Raw genomic sequence first — 17,033 nt, 5'->3', positions numbered from 1 at the left:
TACTAGCACATTAATAAATAATTTGTGCGCCATGAACATTATAAAAAGGACGCCAAACACAGCTGGCCAAGGCAAAAAATATAGTCTGGGATTATCGCGTGCGCCACAATGCACGTCGGATAGAAGTGATGTCCTTTTTACATGTACAGCACATGGAATTTAATGGTTTTGTATTATAATGACCGAAATTATGAAACGTATGAATATTTACTATAAAATGTTTTTTTAGGACCAGATTGTATTCAATCGAGAGACCTAAAGAAATTTCAAATATTTTAAATTTTCAATATTGTATACTTACCGTTTATTAGAAAAATGGTACAACTCAAGGTTAATACTATATAATTGTATATTGTGTATAATATTATTATAATAATATAACTGAAACGCTTATTTTCAATTATATTATTAGGATAAATCATTAGATGTTGAAAGATAAAAAATAAAATATAGGTTTAGTATAAGTATAATTACCTGTTATATCTTTCATTACTCAGTATGTAACATCCAAATAAAATTTCCATTTGTTAGTAGATAATGATATGAAGGTTTGTCAAACATGTTCAGTAGCCTTTTTTAAAATCACTATTGGTTAAGTCTTAAAGGTAAAATAAAATGATAATATATTCTGAATTACCATAAGCACTATTTATTGAGTACAATACTATACAAGAATAATAACTCCTAGCTTCTTGCATTGAACCCTTCGTTGTTATCACTTTTTTATACAGATTTAAAATCAGTCATTAACTGTTATCCTAACACATAATTTCTTCCAATAATATATAATCAAACATTATTGTATCATAAGGTTCAAACAAACCAAACACAAAATCTCTTATAACAATTACAGAAATGCTGTACTCGAGCAGTCTCCACTATTTATTACACGACATCCGTGATAATATTGTGTTAGATTTTCAATTTAATTCATTATCTTTTCTTTTACCAGGATTTAAACTATTATTAAACTATATATTCATTTTTTACATTGTTTTCTAAACTTACCATTTAAATTTCTTTATGTTTTAAATTATACTCGGATATTGTACCAAAATATTCAAAATAAAAGTTTGTTATAATATTCAAATTCAGTTCAATTAAGATTTTTACTACTAACTGATTTTATCTAAATTATAATAAACAAATAAAACATATTCTGAAACAATTAGTAGTATATACTATTTTTCTACTCGCTTCTTATGGAACTTTAAAAACATGCAATCTTTGTCAAGATATTTATATAAGGCTAATAATTTATAACCTTTAACATTTAGTAACAAAAACTTAAAAACAGAAATTTTAATTCTCATAATGTTTAGAACTTTTATACTAGACATTTTCTAAGTGCACCGGGAGAGAGACACTTTGATTGGGTGGCATTACAAGTATTCCTTATCTGTGTCTATGATACACTTGTATTTTAGCCCTACATATTTCTAGTTGCATGATACTTTTGGAACACCAATGGTCGGCCACGGAGTGGACTTGTGTATATTGCTCTTAAGTTGTACCTCATATTATTTAAGAATAACTGCATTAAGATTAACCAAATAGAAATAATACTCTACAAGTATAAAACCATCAACATTCACAATAGCAGATCAACACCTAACAAAATATCACTGTCATTAAAAATCCATATCCAAAACGTTATTTTTAACTAACCTAACTCCAGATAAATAACATGTATTGATAAAGGGGGATCAATAAATATGAAACATTAAATATTTGACTAAAGAAAAAAATCTATACCATTATAACATAATATTATTCACGGAATCAGTATAAAACCATGACGAGCACAATAACTCATAGACATGTAAACAAAATAAAACACATTTTTGATTTTTGTTTTTTATTATTATGCATATATTACACATGCTTATCTCTTACCCTAACTGGTTTCAAAACGAAAAAAAAATTTATATAATATAGGTACATACAAATTTAAGGAAAACAAGTAAAAAATGAAAGTATTTACTATGAACTTAACGAGGAGTAAATTGTATTATGAACAATTTCCTTTAAAAAAAAAACACGCATTAAACTACTTCAAACTTTTAGTTTTAGAAAAACACTCAATAATGTAACTCAATTTTAAAATTATTATATACAAAAATCATGTTCTCTAGGCAGTTATAAAAAAAGTGCAAAAACTTGAAATATAAATTCCCACAGTTACGTCTAATAATAAATCATTAGACATCGGTATTAAATGTACCACAGAAAATTAAAAATAAATAAATATAAATATAATAAAATACTGAACACCCCATATAAATCACATGAAATAAATTAATCATTAGAATATTATTATGAAATGATTATGAAAATATAAAATGTTACTATAATATATTATCATAATGCAAAAACTAAAAAAGTTATCTCTCAGTATTTAAAAATAAATATTATTACTAAACATTAAAGCTATACCAAACAAAGGAAACAGAAATAATTACATTTCTGTTAACTGAGATATGAGAATACAAATTAAAACTAATAGCAACTAGGTTACTGAAATAATATTAATGACCTCATTACCTATAACCTAATTAGTAGAATAAAGTTAATGTGTACCTATTTATTGGTTAATTACTAAATATAAATCTGGTTATTATGAATGTGGTAGTAGTGATTATCTTTTAACAGGAGGTTGAGTTAACGTTTTAGTAGAATATTGATGTGATCGATAGAAAAATATTATAGCTCATTGAAATATTTTTGAACATAATAAGAATAATAATATTATGAGTGTAATAAGGAAAATAATAAACTCCCCGTTGGTTCCAAAACTTCCTGGAGCTTACAAGTAAGTACTATTGAACCTTTACAATGTTTAGTTTTTTTAATCAAATTTTTATAAGAAAACATTTTTACCATTTACAAAAAAAGAATTAAAATTGTATTTTACTTTTAATCTTAGTCAGGCGGTGCAGGCGGGCAATGTGTTGTATGTTTCTGGTTCTTTAGGCCTAGATGAGAAGACGTTGAAACCGGTTGAGGGTGGAGCAGCGGCTGAGGCTAGGCAGTCACTAAAAAATATCCATTCGATACTTAAACATGCTGGCACTTCATTCGATAAAAGTAAGAGTGAAAATACAATAATAAATGTGTTATGAACATTTAATAAATGCTTCAATAACATCACCAACAATTTTATTTAATAGCTTCTTTAATAACGTCTTAATCAAAATGTATTTAACTGTTCAATTAATAACATATATTCGAAACTAAAAACAAAAAATGCAAATGTCACTTTTAGTTTGTTTGTTTGTTTATTATTAGGTATTGGTGTTTTGAGTAAAACACATTAAAAAATAATAGATTTGGACATTCTCCACGTCATACATTAAATATAGGCCTTAGCAAAATGTTGAAAATGATTGTATTTTTTATATAAAAGTACCATGATACAAATTATAATTCTTAATATAAATTTTAGTGGAATTATCATCTCAACTAAAATTTTAAACCTAACCTAACTAATAAGAAATTTAAAAAACATCAGTTGTTCTAACATGATGCGCAACTTTTTCTGATTCACAACTCTCACAAATGTATTTGTTTTGAAGAGGCCATCAAATATAATGAGTCCATTATTCATACTAAATTGTCAACAACATTTTACAAGCCAACTTGTTCATTTGGTGTTTATCTTTTAAGGTGACGCCCCTAAAGAATGTCACACTCCTGTTTAAGAAGAACTTAACTGGTAATTTTAAATAAAAATCATTATATTTTATTCAAATACTTTCCAATAATTTTGTAAGTTATTTTTGTGTTGATAATAACCAACCGTCAGTCTTAAATAAAACTTTGAACATTTAGGAACATTAATATTATGTTCAATAAGCTGTCAATTTTAAGACAACATTATATTTACAACTGAGAAGGAATCATCAAACGGAAGTAAAATGAAGCAATGAAAATTTTATAATAAGTTTTATTTAAAATCAAAACATACCAAGTATTAAAATGTGCACTTATCATTTTCGTAAATTGGATAGTTGAAATAGTCATGTCACTCAAACACAGTAAAATGAAAAGGAAAAAAACTGCTTAAGATAAAATATTGGATAGTTTCAATTAAATTTTTTTATGGTTTTTCTGTTTTTATATAAGTATTTATATATAAAAAAAAAAAGAAAATTTGAATCGTTTTTGAACGCTGTATTTCACTTGTTTCAAAGTAACTACTCACAGATACAAAGCATGTCTACAGCAGATCGGCCACATTCTGTGGCATCTCGAGCACGTGAGTGTTGTAAAACGATTCAATATCCTTCATTGCTCGTTTGTCGTCTTCAGTGATGAAATTAATGGCGACTCCCTTACGACCGAAACGGCCAGAACGTCCAATCCTGTGAATGTAGTTCTCACGATTGGAGGGCAAATCATAGTTGATAACCAAAGAGACTTGTTGTACATCAATGCCTCGAGCCAACAAATCAGTGGTGATAAGAACACGACTAGAGCCGGAACGGAATTGACGCATAATTAGCTCACGTTGACGTTGGTCCATTTCTCCATGCATAGCTGATACAGTAAATGTCTTCAATCGCATATTTTCAGTCAACCACTCTACCTTACGACGTGTGTTACAGAATATCACAGCCTGGGTGATACTAAGAGTGTCGTACAAGTCACATAAAGTATCAAACTTCCATTCTTCTTTGGTAACATTGATGTAGAACTGTTTGATTCCTAAATAAATAATAATTAATCAACTAAGAAAATACTAACCAATTAAGGGTTATTATACATACCCTCCAATGTTAGTTCTTCTTTCTGCACAAGAATGCGTACAGGATTACGCATGAAGTGAGTGCTCACATCCAAAACATCCTCGGGCATAGTAGCAGACAACAGAATGACCTGAATATCTTCTTCGAGGAACTTGAACACCTCTTTAATTTGATCTTTGAAACCTCGAGACAACATTTCATCAGCTTCATCCAACACAAATATCTTGATAAATTGAGTTCGTAGAGATTTTCTAGCAATCATGTCATAAACACGGCCAGGAGTGCCAACCACTACATGGGATCCAGTATCCAGCTTACGCATGTCATCACGAACGTTTGTTCCTCCAATGCAAGCATGACAGTCAGCTTTCATGAAGTCACCCAAAGCAATAACCACCTAAAAACAATGTTACATCGTAAACAGTTAAAAATCTAATCAAACAAAAATTCAAGATAAGCTTACCTTTTGAATTTGTTGAGCCAATTCGCGCGTTGGTGCCAAAATGAGTGCTTGGCACTCATTCAAACTTGTATCAATTTGTTGGAGAATAGAAATTGAAAAAGTAGCCGTCTTGCCAGTACCAGATTGGGCCTGAGCAATAACATCATGCCCCTTGATGCATGGCAAAATAGCACGTTGTTGAATAGCTGATGGCTTTTCAAAACCATATCCATAGATACCACGCAATAATTCTTCTTTTAAATTCATCTCATCGAAGTTGTCGACCACTTCTTTCCAGTCAGACTCAATAGTTCCACCGACATCCATGCCGGGTGGTCCTGAGTAGTCATTAGTTTCACTAGGGGGTCCATTTTTCGTCTCATTAGCATTCATTATTTAAAATATTCTGAAATCGACAAATTTAAAATTGGTTATAAAATTAAAACACATAACATGTATAGACAATAATTCTTTCAAGGTTAAATTCTCACAAATATTTAAAAAAATCAAAATTGTTGATAAAAAAAAAAAATAGCATACCTAACAATTTTTTTAAAATTTATCATTTAGTGATACACTACATTTTAATTTCCTACGGAATTCGAGAAAAACAAATTTTTATTATTATAGTTAAAAATAACAATAATGTCAAATGATGATTAATATTTATGTAACTTTAAAGATTTTTTTATTAATTGGATATACAACAAAAATAACACAATAATACGATGTAATTAAATATTGTTTTAACTTGACCATGAAAAAAAAATAGAATCCAATTTAAGTAAAATACATTTATTTAATAATGAATTAGTGTTGTCCCTATTATATCTAATAAATCATCCGACAAAACTTCACTTAAGAATCGACACTACAAGTACAATTTAATTACTTTAAACATTTACTTGATAAAAAATACAAGTTATCATCAGACTAAAACTGTTTAATTGATTTACTACGTAATATTGATAATTTATTGAGGTAAATAATAATTTTTAATTTGAATTAGTTAATACCCAATAATTTTGTAACTCATGGTTTCACATTTAGTATTAGAAAATGTAATGAATTTAGTTAAAAGTTTCTAACGTATCTTTAAAGTTATTTTAATTAAAACTAAAATATATAAATAGGAATTAATATTGTATTTGAAGATTCTATTAACCATTAATACTCACTAATATTAGGTTAGTGATGTAACTACAACCGAATTTCAAATTTTACTTAAACACAAACGATTAAGGTAAAAGCAGGTACATAATCAAAGACAAAGATTCAATTGGCCTTGAATAAATCTAACGTTTTCTATTGCCTCGATAGTAGCACATTAATATAATAAATTCATTAAATTTTCTATGATACAATTTAACCGAATCATTAAATATGCAGCTTAGTGACCAAATACATTAATATAAATAATTATAAGACAAAACTAACGCAGTAAAATAACACCAACACTTAAATAACAATAGATTTCATTAAATCTAAAATGGTTAATGTAAATCTTTACAAAGCTAAATTAAGGAGAATAAGAGACTTTGAAACCAAATTATTTAGCGCACAATCAGCCCTAACCACTGCCATCATTGAACACTTGGAGGGCCTGGAATCTAGATACATCTAACCATAAGTTAAATACTGAACAATACTACGGTCAATCTCTCTACGCTTAAGTCGTTAAGAGCAGACCTTTTCACATAACAAATTTCAAGTCCAAGTCGACAAGCCAGGGCACATACACCAGGAGCTTAACCTAAAAAGCGACCCAAACTTGAAGTCCATAAGGGCACCTGCCCAAGGGCGGTCCCACGTGACGAACACCCTTAATAGCAAATGGCGCGAACACCGTCTAAGTGACAAATATACTACTGGTCTACGACCCGAGCAGCCACAGCCGTCGGATGGCGGGGATGACAAGGCTCGCGCGATGATACAACGGCCGTCCATGATGTGGACGTCAGGCGGCCATATCCGACCGCCAGTCGGCCGACAAAAATAGCGCGTTTGCAAGAATACATCGCGCCAGAGTTAAAATAAAAACGTGAATGTGTACTTACATACTGTATAAACGATTATAGTCGCAAAACGAAGAAATGTATCTAAAGAGAACACATTTTTACAATTGAACAATGTAGAAAACGCTTAAAGTACATGTGATTTGCCGAGAGGAAATCGGAAGAGAGAGAAGCAGATAGGGTGAGAGACGGTGGATAGCGTACAATCGACGAGCGTTTGGTGAGGTTAGCACGCAGTGTGACCGCGCGTCGCATTAAAAACCACGATCGATAATGGAAGTGCGTGCGCGCCCTCGCGTCTTATTTTTCTATTAACCGCCGGACCAGACCCTCCCCACATGCCTGGTCATGGATCGACATGAATCCAACACTGGTTGGCGACACTGGGCACCGCGTGCGTCCATCACACACTGACTGCCACTGCCGCCGTTGTTGATAAACAAAAACGCCATCGCCTACCGCTTCCCACCACCCGCCGATCATGTGACGCACCGTCACTCCACGGCCCGGCCCACAGAATACGAATAATGTGTGATCGCGCCACTTTTATCTCGCGCCATTGCCATTTGCCGGTGCCCGGTAGTTATTGTGCACGTAGTTGATAGGTTTTACCTTTTGGATTTTGATCTCTCACCTGCAGACTACGTTGACTACTAACTCAAATCAAATCTTTTAACCCATGATTATCATTTATCATCATAATTGCTATTGCCCGTCAGTTATTATTAATTTCATATTTTTGCCAATTGCCATCCTTTTGATTCATTATTCGACCCAAACTCATATTGACTCATCGGTAATAGGTAAAAGAGACAAAGGAAAAAAGAACAATTTTTAAAAATTTTAAATATAATACTAATTTATTATGAAAATTAAACAAAAAATACATACATTTGTAATTAGTGTATAAAGAGATCACTCATTATCCACATGTTTTAAAATGTTTATTAATCAAAAAAAATATTGCAAATTAGTAGTTACTATCACAACAAAATTCACTTACATACTTCGTTACACACTTACATTCAATACAAAATATTATTAATATATTTAATATATTACCTATATAAAGATGAAGAATAAAAGTTATCTTTTTTAATTTTTCTAATAATTGTATGAAATAAAAACAAGATTTTTCAAAAGAAATCAATATTTTTAAATATTAAGTTAAATATACATTTTGCTTAAAGATATTGGATACCGACCGTTTTTAATGAATTCTATGTGTTCCTTGTGCATAGTGCTCACTGATCATTTTACACACTACTTACAAATGTTTTTTTTTCTAATTTTCATAATCAATTAATATATTCTACATTATTTAAAATATTGTTCTTTTTTTCTGTGTTCTCTTTTGGTTCTTTTTTTTCGGGATTCTGGCCCATCGTATAGGTACTTGGACCTACCTTCGTGAATCCAATTTTTTGGAAGTTGTCGTTAGATATGAAAATTAATTTCTTTTATTTCGAATTAAGTGCATAATATTATGTTTATAATGCGTATTTAACTTAATACTGATGAAACTAATACAAATTTAAACAAACGTCAAACTTGTCACTTGAATGTTATCCATACTCAATATTATGTTTAAACTTGAATCTAAGACTCCCCCCTCCCCACCGTTTCATTGGATGTTTCCTCACCAAACAGGACAATAATTATTACATAATCTATTGAACATTTAAACAATTTTGTATTTACTACTTGAAAGCAGTAATACAGTATTATTATTTATTAAGCGTATTAAGCTACAGTTTTTTTTTAGTTATTTTATGTTGAAATGTAGACGAAATTACATATTAAATAACCAAGAATAATGATTTAAGTTATTTTATTGTGATTTAAAAACATTATTCGTGGTTACTTTTTGACAATTAGAGTACTTACTACTTTATACAAACAAAAGAATAATACAATATAAATTTAGAAATATAGGTTACATTAATAAAATAGTGCTTTAAAATTTATATAAATATAGATCTTATGATAATATTACTTATTAATTATTACTTATCACCCTTTATTCAAAAATAATAAAAGCAAATGTCCATTAAAATGGATATCGGTTTGATAACACTACCATAGAATATATGTACTAATATTACAGACATTAAAATTAAAAAGATTCATTACTAAAATAGTTAAACCTCAGAATGATAATGGACAGCCAAGACCACGTATATACATAATTATTAGAATAATAGATATCACTGAACATTAACAATTTAGACGCAATCTGAGACAATCTTAATGAATAAATATCATATTATTGTACTATATTTTAATTATTATATCATAAATATTAAGAAAATCATTGATAGTATGTTATTCATTAAAAATAATAAATTAACACTCGTCTTACATAAATGTCATATGATTTTTCTATCCCTACAAAGGTTAAATTGGTTAGTTTTGGACATATTTGTCTGTTCAGCACTGTAAACATTTTATGTATCATATTTTAATAATTAATGAATAGTATATAGATAGTAGGTACATTCATAGATTAAATATAATATATATTTAATATTTAATATAAGTATATTTAATCTATGGTACATTGTAGAACCGTCACGTACCTACTAATGTACTATAGTCTTAAACCGGCTAAACAAAGCTATACCCAATACGCCTGAGTGTAAACGTATAGTAAATTAATACTGGTGTTATTTACACAATAAGCAATTGCAGGAGACTTGTGGACCACTCTTAACGTTTTCTGTTTTTACTCCACCGTCTCTGTCTAATAATTTACAATATTGTATAACTTATAAAAGACACACAATATATTATTTGGTTCAATTGAACTCAATAGCCAAAACGATATTTGACAAATAATAGATGATTCAATTATAGTGATGTCATCATCATTCATCGTATACCTACTCGTATTGATAATATTTTGTATACACAAGTAAATAACAATAAGTAATACAAATCCAATTCAAATTGAACATAAATTAAATTTATCGAATTGATATCGGCAGGAAACGTTGGGAAAATTAAATTTAATGTTATGGTAGAAGTGTGTACATTTTTAACACATACTAAGTATATTTAAAATGCCCATAATTAAAATATTATATTTCTCTAAAAATATTCTTATAATAGTTATAATACGTAAGTATATCATATAGTTGAATTTAACTTAAGTATAATGTATACCTATATTATTTTAATCGTTCTGAGATTTAAAGCTACCCATACAAATTTTAAACAAGTTTGAATATTGAATGAATATTATTATATGTTGATTATCATTTCGTAACTTTCGATAGTTGGAACAGCAATGATGAATCTATTCGCGATAACCTACACGGCTACACGGCTGCACGTATAATATACGTATAATGTATAATGTCTGTAAAAGTTCATTTTTTAAATTTATAATAAATAAATTATTAATGTGTATATATAAATAGAAAAAAAAGCGGGTAAGCGGATGTCACATGTGGATCACCGTAAAGGATGTGTACAGTGTACCTACTGACGAAAAACGATCTGAAAAAAGACGGCCTGTAAGCCTATAATATTACTTATTACTTAATATATATGATGATTATTGATATTATTGTGATTGAAGTGAATTGTTTTGGTGTTATACATTAATACTATGATAGGTTAATTTCATTTATGAATTTCTAACTTAAAATAATTAGTATATGTTCGTGGTTTTAAAGTATTTTGTCAAAAATAAAACTTCAGACGCATAAAAGTTTTTTGTTGATTTACCCACACCTTTTTTTAAATTTCCACTGACAACAGCTTACGAGGAATCTTGAAATACATTTTCAAGTTTTTTGGCTAAGCAAAAATGTTTTTATTGATATTAATTTTTAAAAAAAACTAGAAATAATCGAAAATTTCTCATGCCTATAAATAGCTTAACATGAGTCATCAATTTGATGGTGTGTATAGAAATTGCTAACATATACATTCAGTGAAAGTTTCATGCATCTTCGATCATTTTTTTTTGTTACACCAAAAATTAAAATTCCCGGTTTTTCTAAATTCATTGTTTGTTTTTACAAGCGCTTTCGAAAACTATTAAGAATATTGAATTTTGCCCTCCCAAATGCACCAACTAGATTCACTTTCCCACCGGAAAAATATACTGAAGTTGAAAATTGAATCATTATTTCGACTACTTATAAATTAAAAAAAAAACCCACATCTTTGTAAAATCAATCCATCCGTCTAAAATAGATCTCAGAATCTAAAATATTAATACATATTATAATGATAATGAATAGATAATGGGTACTTTACTAGATACATTGCATTTTTATTTATACACATTTTGAATCTCGTGTCTTATAACATATCTATAGGTTACTTATAACTTTCGATCTTACGATCTACATAATCTAGACTCTAGATGCATATACCTTACTACTTACCTATATAGAACTTACAAAATATAAACGGATTATATATTTATACAAAGTAACCTATTTGATTTTAATTTTACCTATCTAGGTTTATAAGTTACAAGTATATTGTACCTACGTATATATAAGTAATAAGTATAATATATTAATATACATTATACGCAATAAACATATAGGTATTACTCATTTACACACATAAATGCAAAATATATATTATTTATTTGTATTCGTCATTATATTTTCCAGTTGCTAAGACCACAATACTGCTGAGTGACATTAACAATGCCAAGTTTGTCAACGAAGTCTATCAAGAATGTAATTATGATCATAGTTTTTTATAGTTATAAATATTAACTAAATAATATTAAATAGCCGATATCCATAATATATTGTTCAATTTAAAAATAAATGAATAATTATTTTTAATGTGAATAGGTAGCATATTATATAGGTATAAGTAAATGCCTATGATACTATATTATTTAAAATGTTTAAATACCTATGTATAGTTATTACTTGTTAGGTAGTTGGTCTAATATGATCTACCTACCTAAAATATGAAATGTATATATCTGAATATCTAGGTCCTTATAAGTGTACTTATAAATATTATAATTATTTAATTAATTCATCATTAAAGAAAAAATGGTGGTGGGGGGGGAAATTTTTTTTGGCGAATAACCCTGTGGGGTGTGTGCGTGTGTGTGTATTTAATACGTATAAAGCTCGAATCATAAGGTTTCCGTGTAAAAAAAAATGTTCTAGGGCAGGTCTATAATATATAAAGTTTAATATGTTAATAGTTTCGAGTAACTTTACAAGGTAAAAAATAAGCAAACAATTACAAAATAGAAACATTTTTTAATATTTTTCTAGGAGAGGCCCGCAAATCAAAACATATACTACAAGGGGGATACAAAAGTTCAGCCGTTCGAGGTCCCCAATTATTTTTGTTGGTTTGATGTGTTGGCGATAGTCCTCTACTCCTCTTGGTATTTCATAATAACGTAAAAAATCACACTAATGTGTGAGACTAGCAGGACACGAAGAGAAAAAACCAAAAATCATAAAAAAGAAAAGTTTAAACAAGAGTAAGGGAAGTCACAAATAATCACGATTCGAGGTCCGAGTGTCCGACGTAGAAAAATTAACGATTTTTAGTACACTGAGCGGTACGACGAGATACTGATTTAGATAATATACTGAAACAATAAATACTTGCCAGTCATTACTACCCGGATGCGTTTTCGTTCTCAGCGGTCGACCACGGTACAAGGGGCCCATAATCGCATGCTGCATTCTCTTTCGCTGCGCTGAAAATTAAAATACGCTATGTTTAAACTTTAAACATTTGACCGATTCGCTTCTATGGGGTCCTGGTACACGGTTGCCCTATTTGATGAAACGCCGTAACCGCTCATAATATAATCGTCGTCAATCGTAATCGAGCCGGTCTTATTTTCGAGCTGAACATATTTTATCGTATGACACTATGACGCATGCATATATAATATATAGGTAGTTTATATTATTATTATTATTATTATTATTATTTTATATTTATATAATGGCGACAAGGCGTTAAAATTATTTTAGTACACTCAACTCAAACTATTCAGTAAGAATTAAGAATGGAACCGGATTTCAAACCGTTTGTAATGAACACAGATTAAATTAAAAAATAAAACCGGGGAACTCGCCCTGCTGTAAGCCTGTACCTTAGATATGTCTAACGCCTAACGTTGTCAGCTATGTCGGCTGTAAGTGTACCACGTCATTGAAATTGTACGAATTGTTTACTTATATTCGTGATTATACACATTACAATTTTTTCAAACACTTGAACTCTGAACACATATAAAAAAAATGATATTACAGTAAATGTATTATCAAACTTTTAGGTAAGAACATTATCCGTGTTCCCTCAGTTTGTTTTTACGATATTTTAATTTTCAAGTGAATTATGAGCATTTTCAAATATTAATAATTTCATCATTTCTAATCATGATAAGTCTATAGTAAAGATGACTTCTTTATGACTAATTTACACATTAGAGATTAGTGTTGGTGGATTTATTAAGAATCAAACAAGTGGGCAACTGGGAAACTCGATCTGTATTTCAGTAATAACTAGTAGACAACAGACTCTATAGATGTACCTATACTGATTACTGAGGATTAATTTTTACTAGTGTAATTAATTTACGCCCTCCCTCACCGAGATATCTGTGTATTCCAGTAACTAATGGTAGATTGGTTGACTAAATAATTTTGGTGCTGGCTCGATTCGCCAACACACAATTAGCTGACTACTTATACGGCTCTACTCAGTGGCGTCGAAGTCCATGCTAATATCGGGCCATGGCGCGACCTCTTTTTTTAAAAATGTGGCCACACTTTATTTACATCATAACTTTATTATGAGCATGAGTATTAAATCCATGTCACCATGATTATGAGTAAATATAAATTAGAGCAGGACCAGGTACTTCTATACTAAATAATTAATATATCGAGGCCGCGAAGTTTTGAAATTACCCCACCACATTTTAAAAACTTCGGCGCCACCGGCTCTACTTATTTTACCAACAAGTAAACCGGTCTCCATTCTCCGATAATAATAAGAAAAAAGTTTTAGGGCTCAGACATATCGTAATTTCACAAAATATAAAAATAATTTGAATGCGGAAATCTACTATTTACTAATTTACTATCAAAATGTTAAATAAACTAAACTATGGTAGACGATAGTATGATATTATTGACAGTTAGTAAATATTAAATATTGTATTGTCAATTTGTCGAGTGCTTGATAATATTATAATGGGTAAAAATGTAAAATATTGTTACTTAAAATAATGTGAAGTATGTACTATGTGGAATCCCGAATCATTTATCAATACCTAATCACTATAATACTGACGAAGCCAGGACCAACATCTATCTTGAAAACGTAAGACAGTAGACTACCATGTGTCCATGTCAATATGTTGTACACATGTCTTCACAATTTGAAATACAATAACTCATGAAAAAATGTATGTGGATTAACGCTAAACTTTTTTTGAATTCCATTAAAACAAATTTATGAGTTATGAGATCATGATGATCTTGTATTATATTTTAAAAAAAAACTTCACTTATAATAAAATCAATACATTTATACTCCACTCAAATTCTAAAATGAGAAGAAAGATTGTCATTTGTAAAGTAAAAGTAAAAAGTAACCCATAGCATTTATAGATTTGAATGAGGTAATAATAAACTTTTTTCAAACAACATTTTAAATTACAATTTATTTAGGCTAAAAAATAAAGATAAGTGAAATAGTGTATGATTATAGTTTATACATACATAGTCAATATAGAGTTAACTTGAACAATATTCGTAATTTTTATAAGTAATTTACTTATATATGTTGCAGCCTTGTATGTAACAATCATAATTTATAAATAATAAATAATAAACTAATAAGCATAATTAATTTTGAACTATATAATGTGTCGGTAAATCAAATTGTAGGCTAATCGGTACGCCACGATTATTTACCATGATCTGTAACCGAATTCCTAATCACCTAATTTGGTGATTGCATAATAACATCAATTGAAAAAAAAAATATCGAAATAGTAGACGTTTAAATTATTATTATACTGCATTACTGTGTGTGAGAATGCATGAATGTAGGAGAAACAGAGACAACAAAATATCATCCTTATCTATTAATTTAGGTATTGGGTTAGGTATTCATTCTGGTATTTGTATTCAGACCATTTTTTCACGTCTGTCAGTTACACAATGCACACTAGCCATTAGCCACGCGTATTATACATTTATACTAATAGGCCATGCCCATACCCCATACTCGTGAGCACATAACAATACGATGCCCCTAAACTTTTTTTCGGTTATCTGTATCCAAATATTGAATTAAGTGCCACGGTAAATTTTACTTCTATACAATTTTATTCACGCAAATTATATGCAATGTACATTACAATTTACAATTTATAATTAAAAACTATTTTTGTACATTTTTTAGGAAATATGTAGAAACGTTTCTAACTTTCTACAGCCCTCATCATAAAAATGTTTGATTTGTACAGGATTTCACTCCCCTCAAAAATTAGCAAAGTGCTCCTTTCACACCAAATGAAAAAAATCAATTTTACAATTTTTTTTACGACAATAATTATTGTAAATTTGTGTGACCGATTTCGAAATCGTTCACCAAAATCTCTATTTTTAAAATATATTATTGGAAAATCGACCAAATTATACTCATAATTACCAGTATAGTAGTATACATTATACTTTACAGTCAAATGTAATGGTTAATATAGCTAGTTTTTTATTTATTGTAGGTACCTAGCAATAAATAATAATCAATATTGTGGATAATAATTTTGTTACTGTCGATTGATTTATTTACAGTTGTAAAAGAACCGTATCCGGCCAGATCTACATATCAAGTGGCTAAATTACCATTGGTGGGAAATTAATATTATACATTAAAAACTTTAGCACCTTAGACACTAATAGACAATTTAACTATATTATTTACAGAATGCGCTTGTGGAAATCGAAGTCATTGCTATTGTGGAAGAATGATTCATTACCATAAGTTCAAAAACTATGATTGCTATCCTAATAGGCGGTTATAAGATAATAAATATCTACTTATTCTATGTGTAATATTTCATCTAGACTTTAGAAGCGTTATATATTAAACATTTCGACTGTAGGTCTAAAAGTAATATTGTAGTAACATGTAATTTGTATAGACGTATAGTGGATAGGTACCTACCATTACCAATAATTGTATGCAAACATTAATATAATACATACTATGCAATATCTTAATTTATTTTTTATTAGGTAATCCCAAAGACATACTAGACAAAAAAAAGGAGTGTATATTATTAATGAATAATATATTTATTTTTAATAATAAGCTAATATGATATTGCGATCTATAAACTGAAAAGTCCAGGTGGAAATAAAGAGTATGACGACCAATTTTTAAAAGATTTTTGATCATGTTTACATCAAACTTTACAGGTCTAAAGTAAGTTTCTATAAGTACTTCAATTATTTATTAACAGTTGACTTTTGGTATTTTGATGTCTAAGTGAAAAGAAAAATGTTGAGATATTAAAAACCAATGAAGTATTATTGTGGTTGAAAGAATTTTTTATATTTGATAATGCTTTTTTTTAGAACACTAAATTCCAGACAAAAATGCATATAAAACAATTGGTACAAGGGTACATGTATAGTTAAAGTTAAAACTTCATTATAAAATCAATGTATTCTTAGTGTTATTTTATTATAATTAAAATATAGATAATATAATGTACAAAATAGAAGAAACTTATTTATTTTAAGGTACACAAATAAGTCATTGATTACAAACATTTTTTCAATGAGTAAATAC

General features: G+C 29.0%; 1 protein-coding gene and 1 long non-coding RNA gene across 2 annotated transcripts; one reads left to right on the top strand and one right to left on the bottom strand.

Annotated features, from left to right (window-relative positions):
* Nucleotides 1-1,854: 1,854 nt before the first annotated feature.
* Nucleotides 1,855-7,409, bottom strand: LOC111034093 (eukaryotic initiation factor 4A). Its single transcript, XM_022315166.1, has 5 exons — nucleotides 7,248-7,409; nucleotides 5,212-5,596; nucleotides 4,770-5,145; nucleotides 4,205-4,707; nucleotides 1,855-3,035 (listed from the first exon to the last, which is right to left on the bottom strand). Exons 2-4 carry the CDS (start codon nucleotides 5,581-5,583, stop codon nucleotides 4,220-4,222), a joined length of 1,236 nt encoding a protein of 411 aa, XP_022170858.1. The 5' UTR covers nucleotides 5,584-5,596; nucleotides 7,248-7,409; the 3' UTR covers nucleotides 1,855-3,035; nucleotides 4,205-4,219.
* Nucleotides 2,927-16,981, top strand: LOC111034170. Its single transcript, XR_002604498.1, has 4 exons — nucleotides 2,927-3,087; nucleotides 11,843-11,911; nucleotides 16,031-16,086; nucleotides 16,163-16,981. It is a non-coding gene; the product is annotated as an uncharacterized LOC111034170 (long non-coding RNA).
* The last annotated feature ends 52 nt before the right edge of the window (nucleotides 16,982-17,033 follow it).

The sequence above is a fragment of the Myzus persicae genome, unplaced genomic scaffold (assembly GCF_001856785.1).
Source record: "Myzus persicae strain clone G006 unplaced genomic scaffold, MPER_G0061.0, whole genome shotgun sequence".
Taxonomy (NCBI): Eukaryota; Metazoa; Arthropoda; class Insecta; order Hemiptera; family Aphididae; genus Myzus; species Myzus persicae.
Note: the sequence above shows the minus strand (reverse complement) of the source record. Positions and strands in the feature narration are given on the sequence as shown.

Bases quoted from the DNA above. Each gene is read 5' to 3' on its own strand.
- LOC111034093 (XM_022315166.1), bottom strand. From the start codon at position 5,583: ATGAATGCTAATGAGACGAAAAATGGACCCCCTAGTGAAACTAATGAC. The intron at 5,146-5,211 runs GTAAGCTTATCT...CATTGTTTTTAG, and splicing joins TGGCTCAACAAATTCAAAAG to GTGGTTATTGCTTTGGGTGA. The intron at 4,708-4,769 runs GTATGTATAATA...TTATTTATTTAG, and splicing joins AGAAGAACTAACATTGGAGG to GAATCAAACAGTTCTACATC.